Below are 20,472 nucleotides of genomic sequence, written 5' to 3'. Positions count from 1 at the left end.
ACTCTTCAGGGGGACGGCCCACAAGGAGTCGGAAGAAAATCTTAAATGGAAGCATAGGTCAATATACGCATCAAATTAAAGGTCTTTTTTAGTAGAATACAATGCCAATAACCGCACTTCAAAAGGATGATCCAGCGCAAAATGACAGTTGTTCAAAGATTGATTTAATTTACATTGCTATTATACGCCTACTCCTCAGGGGGCACAGCCCTAGGAATCGGAAGATAATTGTTAATGTAAGCATAGGTCGATATGCACATCAAATTAAAGGTCTTCACTAGTAGATTACGATGCCGTAAATTCAAGCTCAAAAGAATGCCTGAGTAAAAAATGGCAGTCGTTCAAAGATTCAAAATGGCGGATTCAAGAAATCTTTGAACATCTGCCATTTTGCGCAGGATCAACCTTTTGAAGTGCGGTTTGCGGCATTGTATTCTACTAAAAAAGACCTTTAATTTGATGTGCATATTGACCTATGCTTCCATTTAAGATTTTCTTCCGACTCCTTGTGGGCCGTCCCCCTGAAGAGTTATTGGATCACTGAATAAATTTATGTGTTAAAATAGAGTTTTATGCCCTGTAACTTTGTACCAAGTATTGTAGCTCTATCTACATTATTTTTTTAAATATTTAACTGTCCTGGGACTTTTTTACCACCCTGTATATACTACATAATAAATTTGTTATCATTATCTCCTATCTAGGGTTTTATCAACTTTCCATATTCTAGAAAAACTTGTGCAGTAAAATGTTTCCAGCATAAAAAATAAACGGATTTGAATATTCAAGATTATTTAGAGGTAGCCAAGACATGAGGATATTCATATTCATAATCAAACATCTTTATTGGTCATAAATCATGTATGCCTACATTAGGGGTACAGTGAATAGTGTCAGATACATAAAATAAAATACTATTTCTATTTTATGGTACGTGGAAAACTCATCAAAAGAATATAATGCTAGGTTACCAGCGTATGAGGGTTTTATTTCAAAAAGTTTTAATTTGTTTGGCTGGATAAACTCCCTTTTCCTCATGAAATTTTAAGAATGCAATGCATTTATTACTTGTTCAGATTAATTTTTTTGCGATAAGAATTGTTTCATAAATAGCCCATAAAAGCTGTAAAAATTTGTAATTTCTTAAAATATTCTTTAGCCGAATCATTTTGTTTCAGCTTAGGCATAATTCTGATAGCCTCTTTTTGTCGCTTCAGAATGGTATCCATATTTAATTTTGTTGTTGACCCATATAAGGCTCAACCGAATAAAAGATGAGAGTGAAAGTGAGTAAAATATATACTTTTTAGGGTTTTCAAATCACAATAAAAGGACATTTTTTATAATGCAAAAATTCCGGAGTTAACTTTGATTAAAACTTTCTGTGTGTGTCTATCCCAATTCAAAAGTTCATCAATTTTTAAACTCAAAAAGTTGATTTGATTTTCCTTTGAATGTTATTTGAGTTGTAAATTATTGTTGGCTCTTTTGTGATTTTGTTCTGTGCTGTTCTGAAATTTATAAAATTATTTTTTTATGAATTTAATAATAAGTTATGATTGTAGAATAGGAATAGAAGAATAGGTCTATTTTTCAAGTAGGAACAAAACCAATTAAGAGCTCTTTTAGATATTCCAATTATTTTAAGTTTTTCTAGTAATTTACTACGTTTTACACTATAGAGCGAAAGGTCCATAAATATGTCCTTTGTCTACTGATTCAATGACTGATTCGATAAAAGAAAGAGCTGCGCTAGAGATAGAGACAAAACAAGCAAAAATGTCTTTATGTAACAGCCATCTTGGGTAAGCTGGTGTCACGTAATCTACTAGTTTCCCATTGGTCCCTTGAGTTCAGGTAAAACCGCAAACCGGTTCATTTGAGTTACAGTTGGATAAAACCTGATTGGGTAAGCTAGGTTGTAGGTACTGTGGTAATAAAAATATGTAAGAAAATTGTTATAAGTATACTTCAATTTACAAATTTGGCCGTAGCACGGTTTGTAATTTTTAGACAAAAATTACAAAAAAACATTTGGAAACAAATGAACTGTGAATTTGGTTTATGATAGGTTTACGTACCTTCCAGACCATACGGGGAAAACACCCTCCTCTCAGTGAGAATGGACAGTGTCATGCTTGCTCTGAAGCGCAGTTCTCTGATGACTCCGTCACCTCCACGATATCTTCCCCCACCACCCGACCCTGGTCGTAAACTGAACCTCTGCAGCTCTACCGGGTAGCGGACCTCCAGTACCTCGGGGTCTGTGATACGAGTGTTGGTCATGTGTGTGTGGACGCCACTCCGCCCGTGCCAGTCCGGGCCCTGCGGTAAGCCAAATCAGGTCTACAGTTGTCGAATAAAGTTGCATTTTAATCTTTTGAGTCGTAGTTTGTAAAGTTGTAAGCTAGTCATTACAACAGCCATTTTGTAATCTCTCTTCACTTTCTCTACACTTTACAAGTCCCTCAGAAGACAAATATTGTGTGTTCATTGTCTATTATGTATGTTCTATGGCCTGCCTATGCTTCTTCGTGGTAAGCTAGCTGCCATCCTCACTTTTCTACAAATCAAAATTCTGGCCTAGAGCCTTTCCTTGTACAAAACTATTTAAACAGTCTGTCATTTACTGGATCACAGCTTCGAGTGAAACCAGAGAATTTTTGTTTGAGTCATTCTAGATTTGGATCAATTTCTTTTTGAAGTTTTGGAAACAATGTTTTCTGATAGATTAGGTTCTTGCTAGGAAACCCAAAATCTCATCAGAAATCATGTTTAAATCACTAAGTTATAACATTGTTCTGACATTATCTCCGAACCCTTATCTCTTATTTATAAATCAGTGTTTAAAGAATGGTATTTTTCCGGATCAACTCAAGTACTCCCAAATTTCTCCCGTTTTTAAGAAAGGTTCAAAATCAGATATTAATAACTACCGTCCAGTATCAGTATTAAGTAATTTTTCTAAAATATTTGAAAAAGTAATAAGCTATAGACTAGTTAATTATTTTGAAAGTAATAATTTATTTTACAATAAACAATTTGGTTTCCGAAAAAACTTAAGCACAGTTTCTGCTCTCACTCAGTTTGTTAATGAGATTGCAGAGGCCTTGGACAGGTCTCAGGCCACAGCAGGTGTTTTCTGTGACCTGTCTAAGGCTTTTGATTGTGTGGATCACTCACTCCTGATGCTGAAACTTAATGATTATGGGATTGGGGGAAGTTGCTTTTCTTTAATACAATCTTACCTTTCTGAAAGAAAACAAAGAACTTTAATTTTAGAAGATAACAACAAACATTATTCCTCTTGGGAAATTATATCCACAGGTGTTCCCCAAGGCTCAGTATTGGGCCCACTTTTTTTCTTATTTACATTAATGATCTTCCAAAAGCTATTAATAAAGAACTAATACGTTTTGCCAATGACACTACTGCTTTGATCAAAAATAATAATACAACTGAAATGTTTTCTTCTCTGCAAAATGTGGTAAAGGATCTGGAGCAATGGTTTTTAGAAAAAGGGTTGAAACTTAATGTTGAAAAAACAAATATTATTAAATTTTATACTAGACACAAAAATATGGAAATCTGTTCTTTTAATTTTGTTGAAGCTCATAAATTGTTAGGGGTTTACGTAGATGACGCAGTTAAATGGGATTCACATTTGAATTATTTACATAACAAAGTTAGATCGATATCATCTTTATTCATACATCTAAGGGACTGTGTTTCTATTGAGACACTTAAAGTAGTTTATCATGCTTATGTGGAGTCAGTGTTAAGATATGGCATAATTTTATGGGGCCTAGCTACTGTTATTAAAACTTTATTCAGGTTACAAAAACGTATTATTCGCATTATCACCAACTCTCATCCACGCAGTTCTTGTAAGAAACATTTCAAAATTTAAGAATTCAGACACAAACGGGGTTGTATATTCTAGAATTATTAAATTACATACATTCAGTTAAAAATGAGCTACCAGAAACAATACATTTTAATCACAGGTATGAAACCCGAAATAAAAATATATTTAGACTCCCCAGACACCGTTTGACCCTATATGAAAAATCTCCATTGTATGCTGGGCTAAGATTGTACAATGTGCTTCCGCCGTGCTATAAGTCACTAAGCAAAACCAAATTTAAAGATACAATGGACAATTTACTTATTGACAAGGCTTTTTACTTCATTGAAGATTTTTACAGAACAACAATTTAGAATTTGATTTTATTTTAAGAGTTTAGTTTTAAGTTAAAATTTTTAATGTTAAATATTTTATGTATGGATTTAATTTTGACAATGCATCTATTCTAAATGTTATGACATGTATGGAATGTTTTGTGCAAATAAAGTATGTCTATAACCGGAATATGACTGAGTTTACAAGATGAAACCTGTTCATTCACTAGACTTGATATTTTAACAATCCTGGAATTTTCTTCAGCTTTGACGTGGGAGTTTTGAACAGGTTATTTGATAAAAGGGAGGGGGCGGTTGATAAATTTTTAAAATTGTAGAAAATACATTCATTCAGAGGTGCAATAATTTATGTGCAATAAGTTGTATATCACTCTGAACGTAATACAATAATCATTATTATCATTATCATGTACAGGAGAATACAGACAATATGTTTAAACTATTTCCTACACTGTAGCTTAATAGCCCATTTCCCCATGTCAGATTCAAGTAAAAACTTACGTCATTCACACATGTACTCTCACTATTTTTTTTAGATTCAAATGATAAATGAAAAATTGATTTTTATACTTACTGCACCAGCTCCACCAGCCACTGTTTCGTAGTAGCCCCAACCTTCCTGTCCAAATGTTACGTTGTTCATACAGCCCTGAAACAGATATAAATAACACATTAAGAATAGGAATAAGAATAAGGGGGACTCTTCTGTTATATCGACCACACCAGGTGTTTTCTGTTATTACCAAAGTCCAAAACACTAGGTTAGGTTATTTGTCCATTAAAAAATACACTTTCATTTCAAATGTTTGGTTACTTAACCTAATCTTTTGTGTTCGAACAGAAGAGTACCAAATTAGGAGTATTGGAGCTATAAGAATGCTTCTTAAATATATTTTTTTCATTTGAATTTTTACAAGGAGTAAGGAGTATTTTTCTAAAATGTGTTACTCTTATACAAAATATAACAGCCATCACTGGAAGAGCTATACAGATGCAGATGCTTTAGTTGTCCTTTCAGTTTGATTACACGTTCTAACAAAAATCAGTCATTCACATCAGCGCCATCTGTCGGTAATCTAATTCCGCAACATTCACATTCTAAAACTGGTTGCGACTTTAACATGAAAATGAACATTTGTATCCATACTCAAATATTCTATGCACATATCTTTGAGATCCTGCTAGGAGAAAATGCTAGGTTAATAATTAAGATAAACTAACAACCACTTTTGATAAAAACACAAAAACTAATCAGTACAAAGACAGAAATCTACATATTTAATTTCGTAAGCGAATCGGTCCCCACAAAATATTTTGCGCTAGGAAAAAGGTAGCATGGCTGATGAGGATTCATTTGAAAGCTTAAGGTCCAAGGACGGAAGGAAAAATATCAGAGGTGTCAAAAATTACCCCTGCTCTGCCACACAGGGAATTACTGCTACAGTAATTCTATAAGCTGTTTTAAATATACCAGCTGATGTAAACATTGCATATTTGTTTGTTTATTAATTTTAGTGTTCTGTTTTTAGCTCAGAATAGTAATGCAGTGTTCAAATGTATCGTGTTAAGATACCGCAACTATGAAGGAGAGTATTTATGAACAGTGCACAGAATAGGGAATGGTTAAGGCCAAATTAAAACAAGAGGTGAAGGGCAGCAATTGCTGCTCTGGGCCCCCAGTTTAATCTATTTTCACAATTTTTATAATCATTAGCTCATATAATGGAAAAGCAAAAATTGCGTTAATTATAACAATTCTATCAACAGTCACCTGAGAAGCAGCACATGTCTTGAATGCCTTGAACACGACGTCCACGATGCGCTGCGACGTCTGCACATTTCCCCCCACCACCCCTGCATTGTCCGAAGGGTCCAGTAGACTACCAACAGGTATTACTGTTTTCACAGGGTTGAGACAGCCCTGCACACAAGTTATTACTTAATCGTTAATTAATTTAATGTATGTATATTTCAAAAAATGTTTCTTGATTTCATTAAAAATATATTTATTTGTTATAAATCATTGTATAGAAGTCATAAGCTAAGATTTCACTTAAAATGTAGGTTACCAGGTTTTTTAAAAATTTGGAACATTAAATGTTTATAACGGAAGACAGGGGCAACCTTAAATACATGCATCTATATTTTTGGGACAGACTTGGGGCTTTTAAATTTTGCTAATTCTAATTCTTGCATCAAAGATTTTTCAGTTGCCTTAGGTAGGGTGTCGCTTGGTCATTGAAAATCCACTCAATAAAACTTCTATTAACCGTTGCACATGGGACTGGAACTATGAATGCTAAAGTTTTGAAACCTTCTAGAATCTCTGATATTAAGTTTGTGAAAGACATACCTGATTGAGCGGTACATCTCTCCCCACCATGCATCTGAGACAGTAGATAAGAGCAGATAGTGTGATGGCCCTTGGTGCGTTACAGTTGCCCCACACTTCTGGGCCCGTCCCACTGGCAACAGACACAGCTATAACTACTGTTAGAGGGAGAGAACGAAATACAGTGGAGTCTCCTACAGGTCCCCATAAACATTATACAAATAGTGTGTATCTTAATGTTATAAGGGTTAGTGGATCACTAATAATATAACATTTAACGGATACAGCCGTTAAACATAGTGCTGGTATATTGATTGATTGAAACAAAAAATGAACATTTAACAGGAATTAATACTCGTACATAGGAAAACACTAAATAAATTACAGCTCTGATGATTAATTTAAAGGGAAAAACTAAGCAACATCGAGTTTGACTCTCGTGGTCTGAGAGACAAGAATAACAAAAGTTAACTGCTATCACGCAACGTTTAAAGATGTCGAGACATCTTCTAAGTTTTATTTTTTATCAGATGAAAATGTTACAACTGAGCTACAGTAGACGCTCTCTGATCCAGCATGTTCGTGACTTTAATGGTGACGTATCATTAAAACGTCTCAACTGAAAGTTGACTTTTAAAATGTTTTTATTGCACAAACTTTTAATTTTATTTAAAGTTCCTTACTCTCTGGATAGGCCTACAATGCCCACCTAAAGTCACACACTGCACTGCCACTCTGCTCGTCCAGCGTGACAGTGAGACTGATGGGAGATCCGTCGTCCAGGTACTCCGTGGCAGTCAGCTGATGGCCAGGGGTGGCCCGAGCAATGTCCCGTAACATGTCTCGCACAGCCAACTCTGCGTTATGCTGGATATGTCCCATGTATGCTTGCACTACCTCCAGTCCGTAGAAGTCTATCAGCTCCCTCATCAGGTTAATTCCCTGCAAATTATTAGCCATAATTTATTTTTATTTTTGTTTTTTCCACAGATGAGATTACATTGACAAAAATTACAAAACTATTTTTGTCGTTTTTGTGTTATGGTAAAGTGCTGAAGAAATAACGTGAGTCGTACTATATGTTTATAGGGAGTGAAACAAATAAAAAAATTATCCGTTAAGAAGAAACCAAAAAGAAAAGGTTACAATTTGATTACTATTTTTGTAGCTTGAGGCATTAAAAAATGAAACAATAATACTCTAAGACTTATTTACCATCATTGGACCCAAAATATGAATAAACATTACACATTTATTTTTTTTTTTTGTGGAATTATTTATGTCAATATTCTTTTAGTTCAGCTGAAATCTGCAAAAAAATATTAATATTAGTAGGTAACTAGTAACATACCTAATACATAATACTAGACATAATAGCTTAATTAAGGCCCATAACTATAGCTATGGAGTATGGAGCATCACCTCAATATATTGGACCAAAATAATTTAACTTGATTCCTGATCATTCTAAAAACATCACCGATCCAAAAAATCCAAATGAAGACTGGTTGCTCACTAAAACATTTTATTTTTTAGTTCAATTTTTGAATAAATGTATGAAATTTGGAGTAAAATATTAAATTTATTTTTTTTTTCTTATTAAAATTACTATTTATTTTTTAAGTATTATAATAATACTGTATTGATAAATGTCTTGTTGTTCTATGACATGATGACCTTCAGCATATAAATAAAAAAAACAGTGCAATTACCTTCTGATTAGCAGCGATTTGTGCCTTGAGGTCTGACAGGTTATCTTTTAAGTTCCTTGTCCCAGATGAGCCGGGGATTTTTCCAGGAGCCATGAGAGCTTCAGTGACCTCCGCCTCACAGAAGCGACCTTGTTTCACTAACATGAAGCTCTTGAAGGTTGCCCCCTCCTCCTGCAGACTCTTGGAGTGTGGAGGCATTGAGCCTGGCGTAATCCCACCGATGTCTGCATGATGGCCTCGACTTGCCACAAAGAACACTGGCTTGTCTACTGTTCTGGAAATTCAAACATTGTTAAGTTACACATGTCACATTGAATAGTGTTTCCTAATCCTTTTTCTGGCTTACCACTTTACAAGACAAACATATAGACAAAAGAATATTGCCTACTAATTAGTCACTTGGAGATATTTATGGATGGACTATGTTTATAATTTGCTAAACTAATGAGTTTTTCAGCCAAAAGAATGAATATTTCTCAAAATGCCAAAGACGTGAATAAGACCAAACTACTACACCCCGCTGTAGTGGCCTCAGCTTACCATTAGTGGTACGTGTACCACAGATTGGTAAACACTGCCATAGAGCACAAAGGCCTTGGCTTTAAGGAGGGTAGCAGGCTTACTTGAATGAAAAAGAGTCCACTCTGGCAAAAGAAATATGAAACTTTATACTATAAACAAAAGTAAGAATATTTCTCTGTAACACCATTTTTAACTGAGGAAAATTTAATTTGGAGAGATTTGTCTCGGGTCAACGAGTTTAGTATGCTTACTTGTAGAACACAGGGGTGATGACAGTAAGGTCAGGCAAATGTGACCCTCCAGCCTTAGGGTGGTTGGACAAAATCACATCTCCTTCCTTGAAATTGTCACCTACCACTTTCATCTGCAACAAACGACATGGAGTTGAATTTTACACAAAAAAACTTCACAAAAGTCAACTAGATATAACATTATAAAGTAACTTAGAGCACAAGGGCCTAGGTTTTTAGAATTTTTTGAGAGGATAGCAGGGCTCACCTGAATGGGAAAGAGGCCAAACTCAACTGGCACAAGAAACACACAAAATTCCAATATATACACACAAAATTATAATATTTCAATGTCACTGGCAGCATTTTCAATTTCAACTGAGCTGACTTTTAAAATGTTTTTATTGTACAAACTTAACCGTAATTTCAACTACGGAGGAGAGTGTTTTATTTACGTCCAATATGGTGGCCAGTGAGTTGATGAGACAGTGTTGTCAATAGTATAAATGAAAAAATTAAAAAAAAACACAGTTTCAGTTTATCTTATTTAAACTAGGTATATATATGTGAATAAGTATGTAAGCTTGTTGGGTTGGATGTTGAAGTGGAGTGGGTTGGATGCAAGGTGTTATCTTAGGTTCAGGTTTGGGGGTTGTCTAGACTTTGTGATTGGTTCACAACTATGGCTTTATAGAAGGTGACATTTTGGTCATCCACTAAAAAGAGACATAGCTGTGACAGAAAACTTGATATTTAATATTTATTGTTTAGTACAACACTTTAGTGTACTTTAAGTACAAACTTAACTTGTGGTTTTGAAACTATCCATTCATTGACTTCTGGGGATTCATTATTTTACATGACAAGTGATGATGAGTCTCTGCATGGCAAATCTAACATAATATTGTCTTTGTCTACTTAAACTAAGTTTTATATATATATATATATTGTCTCTCTGGCATAAATTTGTTCAGTTTACAATTGGATAACTTTTTAAAGTGTTGATTTAAAAAAATATTATTTGTAATACTAACTACAATCGGTTATTTCAATATTCTAACATCTTCTGTGGTCATGGCAAAATCAGGAACATCTGTCAAGGTCACGGCAAAATCGGGAGCAGAAATAACTCACACTGTCACAGCGGAATTGTTTACATCTTCTGCAGTCGCAGAGACCTAATCAATATTTCCCGTGATCCTGGTGAAATTGTCAATTTTTGATTGTGCAACTTCGCAGATGTTTCTGCAATTGTAAAAATAAAATATCAGGTCCGCTCAACTTAAAATCAAGCCTCTTGCACACCTATAACATAAATGACCTGACCCGAGCTTGTCCCAAAAGTTATTTCCGGCCTCAACTGATCTCTTGGGCCAACTGTTAGCCCGACCCGCAATAAAAATATCGAGATCGCTATCTAAAATGTATAAAAAACTTGATCATCTTGATACCTGGTATTGCACAGTCTCCTGCATGGCTCCCAGATGTACAGGTATATGTGGAGCATTGCTGACCAAACCTCCATCCGGCCCAAACAGAGCACAGGAGAAGTCCAATCTCTCCTTAATGTTGGTGGAGATGGAAGTACGCTGTAGCACTCTGGAACATCGGAATTGATCTTTTAGTTCAGGACGGGATAGAGCAGGACTTTAATTCACCTGGTACTAACAATCTATACAGAACCAACATTCAGAAAAGTATAGAAATATATATTTTTTTAAATTTTCACAAACATCATAGACCTGACCTAGAGAGGAAAATAGAGATACTTTAGTCATGGAAAAGCTAACATGAACTCAAAGATTGTTGGCTTAAGACACAGGTTCAATCCTTGGGTCCACGACTATATGAACCCGTACAATCAGTATGGTTTTTGCTTGGACACTAGATAATCAAGTACACAACAATACCTGCCCATCTGCTCTGCAATGCTCATGAAGCGGTGTGAGAATATACTGAGCTGTATGGGATCCAAATCTGTGCCGATGAGCTTCCTCTGCCCAGAGCCGATGTGAATGATCAAGTCACCAGAGTCAGTAACGGAAGCGGAACAGTCCGGCTCCACCAGGATCGTGCTGAGTTGATCCATTATCACAGCCGGACCTGCTATCTGGTGGCCACCCCTCAAACCAGACATCAGGTATACGGGAGTAGCTGTGTAGCCATGACCCTCGAAATACACTGCCGTTGTCTGCAACAACGTTTAGTTTTGATTAAACTTACAGGAAGTGAATGGTAAAGAGAAAGTATTGGTTGGTTTTTGGCGTAGTTAGAATGGGTAAACCAGTTTACTTGTTCCATGTTTGTAGGAAGATTACTTCATTTTTAGTGGAATTTTGTTGAGGAGTCTGCGTAGTATGATAAAATGTTATTACTGTAATGAGACTCAGTGAGTGGCTCATTCAACTACGTTCTTTTTTTTTAGTAAAAGATTTGCTACAGCTGGTTCATATAACTTGGATGTCTACTTCAGTATCAAAAAGTCAATGCTTCACTTTAAAATTACATAGTAACTTTACTATTTACTAGCTGTGTACCCGTTCTACGCACGGGGATCTTATAGTATTCAGTTGAAACCTTCTTATATATACAGTATAAAGAACAGCAGTTGGTTTGCATATTTTCAGATATGCTGGCCAAACTATTACACAGAACTTCATTTTATGTTGTTTGTTGTTGTTCCGGATCGGTATGACAATTAATAAAAGGTTAAATTACCTGTGTCCGCCGGTCGATCCTAATGTATCCTATTACAGGAGATGCATTTCGGCAAAATTAAATCGCCATCATCAGTCCTAATACAAGGTCTTGAGCTTCCCTATTAGGTGCGTCTTGGAGTTTTTGAAACACATACACGAACTGTACACTTATACACATGACGAATAAAACATAAATACACGGTAGGCTTACTTTTATTTTTACTATGGTCATGTAGACACGTGTCGGTCGTGTGCCGAGTCTCGACTGAAAACGCTCATTTAAAAAAATGTAAGTTTCCCAGCCATATACAACACTGATTCAAGGTCTTTTCCCCGGTTATTAAAACTCAAGAACAATTTTATACACAAAGAATCTCTATTTTCATTTACGGTTACCCTACAAATTATTGCAATTTGTGATTAATTAAATCCGTTATGTAAGGAAAAACGTTTTTAATCTTACTTGGTTTGGATTTGCTTTCAAAACGTGATCGGAATTGGTTACGGTATTTGTAAACAACATTCAACGATTCAACGTAAACATATCAGTGACAGCTAGAAGAAATAATCTTGATTCAAACAGCTGTTCGTTATTTCATAGATGAATATGTGATAAACATTGGGAGAAAACTTTACAAAAAATTGGGTTTTTAAACGTCCATCATTTTATTTCCAAAGTGATGACGCCATATTTTAATGGCTAAAGACAATCTCGCCAATCCAGTGAATACATTAAAATTATTTGGAACTTGATAGGTACTCTCGTTTTACAGGAGAAGGCCGCGTAAAATGGCTCTTGGGCCGTGACAGACAGGAAGACAGACAGACAGACAGACAGACAGACAGACAGAAATTTAGTTGAGACTCGTTTCAGTTTCTTTAATGTATAAAACGTAAAAATAACTTAAAAGTTTATGATTCTGAGCAATGTACAGACAAAACTCCAATTTTATTTATATAGATTTACAAACCATCTCACAAAGTAGCCTAAATGTGAAATTCTGATTTGCCAATGAGATTTTGCTTTCTACTCTTACAGTGTCCACAGCTGGTGGTTCAAATGCCTTCTCAATCTGGTAATCTGGTCTTGTAAGTGACTTGCCAATCCCTCTCACTCTGATGTCATCCACCACTATCGTCCGGTCAGGGATGGTAAAACCAAACTCACTCTGGTACCTGTGCAAGATTTTTAAGTGTGTTACTCTACTCATGATAGTTATATTAGCTAATAAATAAATGTGTTTGAAACAACGCACATGGAGATTTAGGGTATATAAATCTGTATCTAAATTAGGAAATAAAATAATTTGATATCACTAAAAGTTAAAATTTATAAAACAGAAACCAACTTATTTATTGAAACCTTGACTATTGACTACTACAAATGCCATCCCTATGTTAAAGTTTTTTCCAGTTTTTTTTTTCTTTTCTAAAACGTCATTGTTGATGTGGTCACTGACAGATTATGCTGATGTAAAGTACTGATTTCTGTTGAATACACAAACTTTTGTAACAAGTTAAACTGATAGAACTATAGCAAATTTCTTTTATGGCCCATCAACTGTCAGCAACCAAAATAAGGTAGAAAATATCAATAATAAATCAGGAACATCTGCTGCTGCTCTCATCTGCAAAGGCATAACCGACGAGCCGATGCATCTCATTATCACCAAAGAGCTTCAATCGCTTCAGAACTGGTTTTCAGTAAATGGGCTTTCAATGAATATGTCAAAGACACAATTAATACAGTTTTCACCCTCTAGTTTAAGTTCAAATATTTCAGTAAATTGTTACTCGTCTCTTATTCACACTGAAAACTCTGTAGACTACCTTGGAATAGCTCTTGATTCAAATCTTAATTGGCACCAACAAATTAAAAATGTTTCAAAACGACTAGTCTCTGCCACATTTGTTATTCGTGTAATTAGATATACCACAAATTTAGAAACACAATTAATGACATATCAGTATATCACGCTTATTTTTCTTCTATTATGCACTATGGATTAATTGTTTGGGGATCTTCCAATCGGGCTAAAAAAATATTTACTCTTCAAAAAAGAGCTATCAGACTGATCGCAAGAGTTCCTAAGACTGCACACTGTAAAGACTTTTTCATATCATTTAAAATTTTAACCTTATACAGTTCATATATTTATCAACTCCCTTTAATGGTGAAGGGTGATATAGGATTATTCATGGAAAGCCAACAAAACCATTCTCATAACACGAGATTTAAAAATTTAATCAAACCGGTTCAACATAGGCTTCAATTGTTCCACCTCTCCCCTCAATATATGGGACCACAAATTTACAACAAATTACCCACATTCATTAAAAACACAGAGTCTGTAGCTAGCTTTAAAAAAAACTTTGAAAAAATGGTTATTGGAGAAGGCTTTTTACAGTGTTGATGAATTCTTATCAGAGCAAAAATAGATTTTAATTTTCTCATTTTTAATTTTAGTCTACTTTTAGTAATAATTAAGACTTATGGACAAATCACCTGTCAATTAACTTGATGTAATGTGATGATTGATAATAAATAAATAAATAAATAGAATTTTAGACACTCGCACATTCTGTGACTGGCTCACACAAACATGTTCTTTTACTATTGAAAAATATATATTATATTGACAATTAAATAGCAAACTCTATGAATGTCTCATTCGACTTTTCGACTATGTTCCATTTGAATATAAAGTTTGCTACAGCTTGTCCGTATAGATGGGATGTCTACTTCCGGGTTAAAGGTCGATGGGAAAACTCTCTACATGACTGTAAATATGATTTGTGAAATACAAATGAATAGAGTCGTCGCTGATAATCCCATCAGCAACATTGAGATTCCCATTGTTGAGTCACACAGAACGGATACTCTACTGGCAATGCTCTAGCACAACCTTGACAGTAGCTTGGTCAAGTGTCAAAGAATGAATAGTTTAACAAGGGCATCCAGACCATCTACCCTAATATCCATAAGTCAATGGTAAAGCAGTCAAAATAAATACAGCATTCATTAATACTTGCCTATCGAGGAATGTTTTCTCAAAGTCGCCATGTTTGGTTGCTGGGCTGTCGCTGTCCTGTGCGGGCCCACACATGAGAGCACAGTCTGTACCAGCATAGCGGAGATGGAGGTAAGGTTCAGTTACAATCTGTGTAGCCGAGAACCCTTGAGCCTTCAGCTTACTGGCACACTGTCCAGCCAAGGCTGTCAACTGTTCGTCCAGGTATGGAAAACTGTCTGAATCATCCCCATGATGTAAATACATTAATTGTTAACCAACATTGTTATACATCATTGGCTATAGATAATTTTTTTTTTCGTTAAAATTTCCTTACTGACGAATAAAAATACTGAAGATAAATTGGAGTTTTGACATGATTATGGCATTGTCCAAAACTAATTGTAATAAACAATGAATGGCCTACCAAACAGGTACTGGGCTTCTGATAATGTTATCAAATATTGAAAAAGATCCCCTAATCACAGTTAAATTTGTATAGGATATTTAATTAATACTAATATCGTAGTTTAAACATTTCTTTTAGACAGTGACAATGTGGTTGCAAGTGTACAGCTGAATAACAGTGAAGGGTATTTAGAATGAAGTGTATAAAGTCACGGGAATAAGTAAAAATTTCTGCAGCGCCTTCATGAGTGTCACAAGGACAGCTGAATGACAATTATCCTGATGTTTCCAGTAATTGTAATAGCACTACTATCTCTCATAAGACCTGGTTAATGTGGAAATCAACTATAAGTAAGCATCAGACTTTTTGGAGAGGTTGAACATACCAAGTCAATATTTATACAAACTACAATCCCATTGACATAATTGTTAATTCACACAAGACCTTACTTCTCTAAGTAAGCTCTTGTATGACTTGACTTCGTTAATATGTAGTGTGTTTTTATTTATTGACAAGGGTGACGCTAGTACGGATGGTCTTTAAGGTTATTTATAAACCACAATGTTATTGTAAAATTACACACTTTTAAGACTACATGTTGCAGGAATTTTTTAAAACAAACTACAAAAAAAAACACTAGGTAATGTGTATGTGTAGATATTTTTTTTAAATATAGACTATAGTGTGTTAGTGATAATAAGATGAATATTTGGGTTAGTTGTACAAAATAAAATATGCCAGAATCCCGTTTATCTGAACTTTGCTACTCTGAACGCTCAGAATATCTGAACCTACTGTTGAAGAAATATATATTTAGATTCTAAAAAAGTTGTGTTCTGAAATACAAATTACAGTATCCAGTCGACCGCAAAAAAGGAAAAAACAGTCCTAAATGGCAAAATATGACCATTTACAGTAATTAAAATACAATGTTAAATTTTTAAAGCAAATTTCCGCATTTGCAAATAATTTTAACAATGTTCAGTTCCAGTTCGGATTGGCAGCAATTTGGGAAAAGTATTTTGATAATTTTCTGTATAGTTAAGTGGTTTGTTCCAATTTTAACATCTGTGGATCAGAAGAACAAATTTAACAACCTGGTTGATACGTCTTAGCCGCCGGCACCTGGGCCTCCTGCACCACGTCCGCACACGCCATCCCGAACGCAGACAGTATCCCCGCGTACTTGTGTATTGCTACCCTGGTCATGCCGAGAGCTCGCGCTACTGCGCAGGCGTGCTGCGCGCCGGCACCTCCGAAACATGCCAGCGTGTGCTGCTGTGTGTCATAACCCTTGGCCTGGTCAGACATTTTACAATATTCTTACAAACAAGTCTTCAATATTCTCATCATGCGATATAAAAGATTCATTATTTACAGTTGAGTTATACAAAGTGGAATTTTATTCACAGGAATTTGTTTGAAAACCAGCATATTTCTCATTATTTTACTTTGCCTACTACTTTTCCTCACTCTGTATGACAACAAATTAGGCAAGTCTCATGCATCAAACATTTTCTCTTGTTTAAAAAAATGCCATTCAGTTTACTAGTTGCACAAAGAACAATTATTTGCATGCTCATGGAGAACAGTGCAAGAGTCACAAAATATTTATTTAAGTTAAGATTTACAAACATAGAAAAAATTTAATATATAAGTCATGTTCAGTTAACTCTATTTCAGTGTAAGCTTCCTCTAGCTGTCAGTCTGTCAGTTTATTTTTGAATGGACTTTTATTAGTTTCTTGATAAAGGTGTTCTGCAAGGAGGTTCTAAGAAAATATGCAGCTCCTTTACTTGACAGTTTTCTTTCTGAGTTTGCTTGTGGATTAAATGGGTAAACACATTTCTGTGTTGAGCCAAACAAAAATTCAAACTGTTATGAGTCTAATCATTATCCATTCCTAACAAATACTTGTGAATTTCTCTCACCTGCGTCAGAGCCCTGATTGGTCTACACATGGCCTCGTTGGCCACTCTTATGAAGCCCATTGCTACTTCCTCTACAGTCATCAACTCTGGACTGTGCTTTTGGGTCTCCAGGAATTTGTTGATCTAGAGAAATACAATATGTTTCAGTGTTTACAAAGTTATCAATATCAGTAGCCAAACGAGCAAAAATAAAAATAGTTTTGAAATTTTACACGTGCCTACCAGTTTCAATAATAATCTGTAACTTTAAGATTGTGGCATTATTATAGTTTCTACTAAATGTTTTGAACTTTCTCGATCTGTCAGTGTCAGAAGTAAACATTTCTTGCATGCATTCATTTTATCTGTGATTAGACAAGTTTACTTTACCACCGTGAAAACACTATGTGCTTCATATATTTTTTCACTTCCAAAGTAAGTTGCATAGCATAACTGACCGTCAAATATTATTCATCTTATAAAAGGTATAATGTTACCTGGATCTGCCAAAGTAATCCAAATGCTGTCTAACGACTACGCGTTTCGAAGCAGTATAAGCTTCATCTTCAGGTCGTCAAGAACACATTTCACTCATAAGAGGTCGTCAAATAAATATAATTTTTACACATACATGGACGGAGAATAGTTACTGTAGGCCTACGAACCGCGTGCGCGCACTTAGACAGGTTAGTCATGACTGCGGCGGTGAGCGTTGGTCCCGTGAACTTTGTCCCTTGCCGGTCAGCTGTTCCTGGTTAGCTATTACAGTATCATACAATGCGTTTGACTGGAAATTTAGTTTGTCGTTTAATAGATCATAACTATGGCTTTTTGTTGCTTTGTATATTTCGTACTCTTCTATGGCGTTCATGAAGCTTCCTTTTGTGCAAAAATGTAGGGGTGTCATATTTGTTTCAAAATTTGTATAGTTATGATTTTCATTAATGAGATGGGCTGCATAATTGGATTTTAAATGATTTTTTGCTTTTGGAAGGTGTTCTTTGAATCTGGTTTTGAAAGCACGGCCGGTTTGTCCTATATAAAAACTATTGCAATCATCACAGGATAATTTGTAAACTCCAGTTTTTTCACCTGTTTCTAGACTATTACTGGACGAAGGATTAAGTAATCGTTGTAGTTTGTTCGAAGTTCTAAACGCTACCCCGATGTTCTTCTTTTTTAGTTCGTGTTTCAGTATATTCGGCAGCCTTGTACCATACTCTGATGTTACAAAGATTTTGTCAATTTGGCCACCTACTCTGTTAATATCGGCTTTTTCTTTAATTGGTTTTTGACAAGTTTATCGATCATGGCGGTTTTAAACCCATTTCTTTGGGCAATGTATTTTATCGTGTTTAATTCTTTGTTAAAATTATCTTGGCTTAATGGGACGGTGAGTAATCGGTGAACGAAACTATTATAAGCTGCCATTTTTTGTGTTGTAGGATGGTGTGAAGTTTCATGGATGGTTGTGTCGGTTAGCGTAGGTTTTCTGTAAATGTCAAATTCAAACGATTTTTCTGTTTTAATTAGTGTTATGTCAAGAAAGTTTAACCTGTCGTTGCTTTCCAATTCTATGGTAAACTGTAGGCTAGGGTTTATTTTATTCAAATACTTAGTAAATATCTCTAGTTGTCTTACGTTGCCATCATACAGGATTGCGATGTCATCAACATATCGGTGGTAAAATACAATCTTATCTTTGTAGCGGTTGTTATCTGTCCATATGTTATTGTTTTCGAAACTGTTCAGATATATTTCAGCTAGGATTCCTGAAAGTGGGGATCCCATTGCTAGTCCATCGTTTTGTATATAATATTCATTGTTAAAGGCGAAGTAGTTCTGTAGTTTAAACGACAAACTAAATTTCCAGTCAAACGCATTGTATGATACTGTAATAGCTAACCAGGAACAGCTGACCGGCAAGGGACAAAGTTCACGGGACCAACGCTCACCGCCGCAGTCATGACTAACCTGTCTAAGTGCGCGCACGCGGTTCGTAGGCCTACAGTAACTATTCTCCGTCCATGTATGTGTAAAAATTATATTTATTTGACGACCTCTTATGAGTGAAATGTGTTCTTGACGACCTGAAGATGAAGCTTATACTGCTTCGAAACGCGTAGTCGTTAGACAGCATTTGGATTACTTTGGCAGATCCAGGTAACATTATACCTTTTATAATCTAAAACAGTAATCCTGAGACAAGAAACAACATGAAGATTATTCATCTCACCAAGTGTGAATTTGTATCTGGATGGGTATCGGTTAGACCAGGCCTCTTTTTAGCGAATTTCCCTATAGGGAAGTATTTAGCGAATTTCCCTATAGGGAAGTAGCTATTACCGTAGGTCTCATGGTAAGACTTAGGCCCGTGACCGATTTACTTTTTCATTTTGATGTCCCCAGAGGCCAAAAACACCACTCGTTCAAATTTTTATATATGTATGTATATATATATATATATATGTGTGTCCGTGAACACGATAACTTGAGTAATTTTTATCCGATTTTGATGAAATTTGGTTTGAAGGTGTAAGGCGGGATAAACTTGAATGAGTTCGCGATTCAGAATGATCGGACCATGGGAACAGGGTTTTATGGGGGGTTTTATGGGGTAAAAATTGGTTTTTTCTCACTTTTGACCCTCAAAACAAAAATTTCCCAATTTTTCTCTAAACCTTCTTAAAGAACTTAAAAAAACAAACAATTCAGTATATCAAAGTGTTTTTGTACGGTTATTGGTTACGGAGAAAACTAAAAAAATGGTAAATTTAAAATTCTCATGTTACTCTTATGGGGAATATTGTAAAATGTTGTAGTTTGCTTGTTTATGGATATCTTTTGATCAAACTTGGCAAATATATTCATTTTATACTAAGCAATAATTATTTTACTTAAAACACACACTTTATTAGTTCCCTTGTAGCAGCAAACCTAGGTACTCGTTAAACCTAATGTTATTTAAATAGATCAATTGAAAATCAATTCAGCCAAATGGAAATTCGCTTAGGCGTCAGGTTTGCTGCGGCGGGGGTATTTTCTACTCTCCTCATATGCATAAGATATCTTATTATTAATCGTCTCTTCCTCCCCTTTTTAATATATCTTCTTTGAATTTGAGCATTTTCTGTTCTTCCAACAAAACTGATTAACTGTTTAACTTGGTCTTAACCTACTGAATATTACAAACAATATCATTTACTCCCAAAAAGCTAATGAGTTTCTAGTTATAAACAGCTGTTATTTGTTTTAAATTTGTTCTGTGTATTTCTTATGGGGTAAACCCGACCTTTGAGAAGGTCTCACGCCCTTAAGAGTAGGAATTTTAAAATTTTAAAACCTTATTGCAAAACTACATATTGAGACGAATCTTTTAACACCTTAAACGTTGAAATTGGTCCACAAATAAGGGAGGAGTTGCGTTAACAAAAAATGGCGATC

The 20,472-nt window shown here is 35.2% G+C and overlaps 1 protein-coding gene across 1 annotated transcript in view; it reads right to left on the bottom strand.

Annotated features, from left to right (window-relative positions):
- LOC128991809 (5-oxoprolinase-like) overlaps positions 1–20,472 on the bottom strand; it is a 40,162-nt gene that overhangs the window by 2,499 nt on the left and 17,191 nt on the right. The window contains exons 8-20 of the mRNA XM_054415001.1: positions 17,050–17,172; positions 16,216–16,417; positions 14,732–14,948; positions 12,736–12,874; positions 10,910–11,190; positions 10,451–10,598; positions 9,021–9,133; positions 8,248–8,521; positions 7,245–7,477; positions 6,557–6,668; positions 5,975–6,124; positions 4,778–4,852; positions 2,082–2,325 (exon numbers count right to left, since the gene is read on the bottom strand). Coding sequence (XP_054270976.1) covers positions 2,082–2,325; positions 4,778–4,852; positions 5,975–6,124; positions 6,557–6,668; positions 7,245–7,477; positions 8,248–8,521; positions 9,021–9,133; positions 10,451–10,598; positions 10,910–11,190; positions 12,736–12,874; positions 14,732–14,948; positions 16,216–16,417; positions 17,050–17,172 — 2,311 coding nt within the window. The remainder of the gene's footprint in view (positions 1–2,081; positions 2,326–4,777; positions 4,853–5,974; positions 6,125–6,556; positions 6,669–7,244; positions 7,478–8,247; positions 8,522–9,020; positions 9,134–10,450; positions 10,599–10,909; positions 11,191–12,735; positions 12,875–14,731; positions 14,949–16,215; positions 16,418–17,049; positions 17,173–20,472) is intronic.

Source organism: Macrosteles quadrilineatus, unplaced genomic scaffold (genome assembly GCF_028750875.1).
Source record: "Macrosteles quadrilineatus isolate MER2022 unplaced genomic scaffold, UCM_ALF_1.0 Scaffold_4__1_contigs__length_99947679, whole genome shotgun sequence".
Taxonomy (NCBI): Eukaryota; Metazoa; Arthropoda; class Insecta; order Hemiptera; family Cicadellidae; genus Macrosteles; species Macrosteles quadrilineatus.
The sequence above is the reverse complement of the archived record's forward strand: the minus strand, read 5'-3'. Positions and strand labels throughout refer to the sequence as shown.